The 4,965-nt window shown below is 40.3% G+C and overlaps 1 protein-coding gene across 1 annotated transcript in view; it reads right to left on the bottom strand.

Moving 5' to 3' along the window:
* DEPDC5 (DEP domain containing 5, GATOR1 subcomplex subunit) overlaps positions 1 to 4,479 on the bottom strand; it is a 62,471-nt gene extending 57,992 nt beyond the window's left edge. The window contains 3 exon segments of the mRNA XM_048514959.1: positions 244 to 331; positions 3,195 to 3,311; positions 4,220 to 4,479. Of these exon segments, the coding sequence (XP_048370916.1) occupies positions 244 to 331; positions 3,195 to 3,252 (146 nt within the window). The 5' untranslated portion in view covers positions 3,253 to 3,311; positions 4,220 to 4,479.
* Positions 4,480 to 4,965: the final 486 nt, after the last annotated feature.

The following is a 4,965-nucleotide window of genomic DNA, read 5'->3' on the forward strand; positions in this document are numbered from 1 at the left end:
TGTTGGAGAAAGAAAGGCTCAATAGTCATATCAATGATGTTTCAATGGCATATTATAATAAGAATTTTTTAATCACAGAAAGTTCTCAAAAGTGCCAAGAAGCCACCCCCCTAAACTTTTACAGAGCTCTTTATCAAAACGTATACCAGAGTTTTCAAACTCTACACCAAAGGTTTTTTTAAAATCACACATCGAGTCTGAAAAGGCCTGAAGGAAGATTAGTCAAAACACAATCAGACTTACCTGTATTCATCATTAGGGTGTGCAATTTCCACAATATCTCCCAGTTTGATCTGAAGGAACACTTTGGGGTTAACCACAAGCTCATCATCTGAAAGAAAAAAAATAGTGTGTGTGAATTGGGGGGGGGGATATTTGCAGAATCCCAAATTAATTGCAGTCTTGCCTTGTGTAGCAATCCTTACAACACCTTTCTTTTGTTGCAACAACAGGGAAAAACTTTATCCTGGTTATTACAAAGTTAAAACCTTTTTTTTTTTTTGCATGAGGGGAGGTGGAGTTTTCATTTTCAGTCAAGAAAGTTAATGAACATACAGCCCAGCCAGAGAGGCAGCCATGAAAAGATTCTTAAGCCTGTTCCAGTTACAAACTCAGAAGCCAGGCCACCATCTCTCAGCATTAGCCCCTCTCGCATCAAGAATACAGGAATAATATGGACCTACCTTGCAGAGCTGTTGTTAAGACTACTGAAATAATATGAGAAGAACTCTGAATGTTCAACATGTGCATCAAGCATTTTCTTCTTCAACCAGGATTCTAAAAAATTGCGTAAGGCTATATGAAATTGCCTCATGAGCTATATACATCATACCAGCATCATTTTCTTCTACCACAATTGTTTTTTTTCATTTTTAACACTATAATACATGATTATGCTATTCATTACAGAATTAACCCAATCTGTCCTATCTGCATAAGATTTTATAAGGCATAGCTACCTAGTGAGGGTTATCATTTGGCCCAATTTCAAATAATTCCAACAGTTTCAAAACATGTAAGGAGATATAGGGTTCTGTTTCTACCCACTGGGATCATGCCTTTGGTTTCTTCTTTTGCTCCTTTCAAAACTTTCCCATGTATTCCCTAAGTCACAAGGCTTCAAAGTCCATTTTAAATTTAAAATTGGGAAGAAACAATGTATATTAAAAATGTTGGCTGGGAGATGTGGCTAATTTCAGAATCCAAGTTCAACTTGTTTTATACCACATTGTACTCCCCAAAAGGACCAGCTTTACATTCTTGCTTTGCACCTTGATGTCCCGGTAATTGTTGTGGCCAGGAGTATCTTGTATCAATTCAGGCCATATACTAACTTCATTCCTTTATGAAAAAAACTGCCTCGGGCCATATTTGCACATTTCCTGGTGATTTCCTGACTGAATAATTTATCGTAGTCTATATGGAGCTGATTTTAAAAATCTAATAAAAATTTCAACTAGTTCAACATTCAGCTGCCCATTTGTTCACTTCAGTTAGCTAATGAGGACTTATTTATTTATTTTATTGGACTTATATCCCACTCTACCCCATTGCGGCTCAACTTGTTACCAGACCTAATTCAAAGTGCTGGGTAAAATCTTAAAAGCTCCAAAAGTTTGGGACCAGGGCACCTCAGCCTTCTCCAATACAAAACTACCAGCTTACTTAGGTCCGCTAGATGCCCCCATATAAACTTGGCAGGCACATGTGAAACTGCCGTCTTAGTGGTAGCACTAAGACTGTAGAATTGTCTCCCCCAAAAGTCATCTGTCTCCTCCTTAAATTTCAGAAAGCTCATTAAAACCACTCTCTTTCATCAAGTAATCACGTTGTGCTGATATAATGGAGACTGCTCAGCTTTCACTCTGGCCCCTTCTGCACACGCAAAATAATGCATTTTCAAACCACTTCCACAACTGTTTGCAAGTGGATTTTGCCATTCCGCACAGCTTCAAAGAGCATTGAAAGCAGTTTGAAAGTGCATTATTCTGCATGTGTGGAATGAGCCTCTGTTTTTATTCTGTCTTTTGTTATTGAAACCTGGCTGGTTAATAAATGGCTTGGTTTTTGCCAGTGCTTGGCTAAGCTGTATAAGATTTTTGAAGTTCACAGCTTTTTTAAAAATCATCCAACAGTTGTGTAACGGAGGAGCTGGCTTCCTGCCACTCTTTCCTAAGATACGTGGGTTGGGATTTTGTTATTAAGCATGCAAAAATCACTGCAAACAAAATGGTTCTTAGAAAAATATATTTGATGTTTATTGAGTTCTGCACCTGCTCAATAAACTGAAAATGCAAAGTAAAAGTTAAAACAATAACTTAAAATTCCTGGTAGCGTAGGTTGGTTGTGATAAAGTGCAAGCAGAGACTAAACACTTAACTACGACAAAATTATTCACTGGCAGAGATTAACAACCTAAAACATAGATAGATAACAGGGATAGTTTTCAAACAGAGCAACAGCAAGAATACAGAGGTATAGAAAGAGAGAGATAAACTAATGAACTGCTGAAAGGCAAATTATACAGAAATTGTCTGTCAGCTGATGTAAACGGACCAATCATTCTTTCTTGATAATTAGCTGAGTCAGCTTGGCAAAACTCAACAGTTGCTAACAGGTGTTAATCATTTGAGTCCTAACTAAAGGGAACATGCTCTACAGCTGGGGCTCTACACTTAGCCAAACAAGCTACTGAAATAGAGAAATTTAAAATGATAGACTCAATTTCTCTACAAGTTGTTTATTGTCAGATGCCTTTGTAGTTCTTACTGAAGAGAGGCATATATATTTTTATATGCAGCAAACAAATTGTGGCTAGATGAAAAACCTTTATAAATCAGAACGTGTTCACTATTGGAACAGCATATGGGGGGAGGAGAGAGCACAGAACACTGTGAATTTCAGGCACGTTCTCATCACAAGTATTTTTATGCTTGAATGTAGACAAAGGAAAACTGTAGACAAAGGAAAACAAGGAAGGTGGGTTGTAAACTAGAACAACTTATGAAAGGCACAGAATATTTTCATAACTTAGAAGTCAAGCCAAACATCTTAAACTACAGCTGTAATGCATTCTGGTTCAGACATAAAAAGCCTCCCATTCTTCCTAGAATTACAACAGCAGGAATGTTAATTATATGACTACTTTACAATCAATAGCCACCTCGGGGACAGTCATTTCCACAGCTACTGACCGCTATTTCCAAAGCCCTTCTTGTGTATTACAAGCTTGTAGACTTTGTTGGTTCTCATCTTGAATCTTGCTCTTCTCAGCTACTAGAAACCAGATGAATAGCCAACATTTTGTTCTTCTGAAAGAAAAAAATGAGAGATCTTTAAAGTTACAACATATTTTTCATTCAGCATTACAAGGAAAAAAGCCCAGTCTCTCAAAAAGTCAGACACACACACAGCTACATCATGCACCTATTAATCACATTCTATATTTCACTTTCATCTCCTGAAGCTGAGTAGAAGAGGGAATTTTGGCTGGTACAGCTTGATGGATAGGGAAGAGGAATGTTTATTCCAAAAAGTCCTTTTCTAACACCCTTCCAACCAGACAATTTTCAGACAATGTTTTGGACACTATTTTGACTATCTGTTTTAAGAACTGGTGTGATATTATGATTCCTGTGTCAAAGAAGAATTTAGGAAGACCCACCTCATTCTGCCATGACGCTCACTAGGATCTACACTTCCTCAGCCTTCCAGGAAAACACCGGAAAAACAAACATGTATGCCGAGGCGAGCTTTTTGAAGGAAAAAAAGCCAGATAAAAATACACTATTTAGGATACTTCTATGCCACCTCTTCCGAGTCCTGCTCCGGGTGACTTACAATTTAAACCACACCACAATATGCAAAGCTAGCCATTGGACAAAAGCAGCAAAAAAAAAAAACCTATCTAAAAAACAGAAGCAGACCAGCAGATGGACTGGAGTCCATGTGATGCAGTATTAGGCATAGATTATGGCAACTAAGGTTTAAATCTCTATTTTGTCATGAAGCTCAACAACTTTCTCAGGAGTGAGCATAAAGGACAACAACCAGCTTCTTGGAGGAAGGGAACAAGCTTGAGGTCCGATAACAAGTATTTGTTGTCTTTTCACACTAATGCTCAGAGTGATACAAGTGGACCCCACAACCGCTCCAATTCTACAATCTCATACAACACACTGTTGACAAAACGCCTCTTAAAACCTTAATGGCAACTTACAGGGCGCGACGAGACTGCAAGGGGAAGGCACAGATGAGATAATTAAGGGGCTTCAAGTTGCACGGTGAGCGTTCAGGGGACAAGAAAAATACTGCGAAAGCCGACGTGGGTGGGAGGGGAGACTCTGTGCCGCTGACCAACAACAAAGAAAAGGCACTCTGAACATGCACAGGGATACTCTCATTCCGTACGGGCAGAGTCTCTCTTACTCGCCGCGCAACCGCTTCCATAAAATCACATTCAGGCACGCCTCTCGAGCTGACTTCCTCATCCGGGCTTCGTCGTCGGAAACCCAAGAGCGTCACTCAGTCATGCGTCGTCTCAGCCCGTCGCCATGGAAACCAGGACAGAGGCGAGCCTCCCAGGAGTCTCGCAGTAATTTGCATGGTCCCAAGCTGGGCTCCAAGTGCTTTTTATGGGCTCGCTCGAAAGCAACGGGGGGAAACTTCAGCTGAGCTCAGAACAGAATATAGAGTTCAGGGCGGGATGCAACAAAAGGGAGTCTGGGACCAGGTTCAACTCCTGTTCGGCCAGTAAGCGGACTGGTCCAGTCTCTCAGCTTCGCCAGTTTGCTGGGAGGACAAAGGAGATAGATTGCATACACGTTAGAGGAAGGGGGGGGGGGGGGCGACGACGACGACGACGACGTGAGACTTATACTTCCCCAGCCATTCTATTCGTGTTTCCTCTTCTTCTGTATTATATCTTCATCCCAATCTTCTTTCACAACGGCAAGGGGTGGTCTT

The sequence above is a fragment of the Sphaerodactylus townsendi genome, linkage group LG13, assembly GCF_021028975.2.
Source record: "Sphaerodactylus townsendi isolate TG3544 linkage group LG13, MPM_Stown_v2.3, whole genome shotgun sequence".
In the NCBI taxonomy this organism is placed as follows: Eukaryota; Metazoa; Chordata; class Lepidosauria; order Squamata; family Sphaerodactylidae; genus Sphaerodactylus; species Sphaerodactylus townsendi.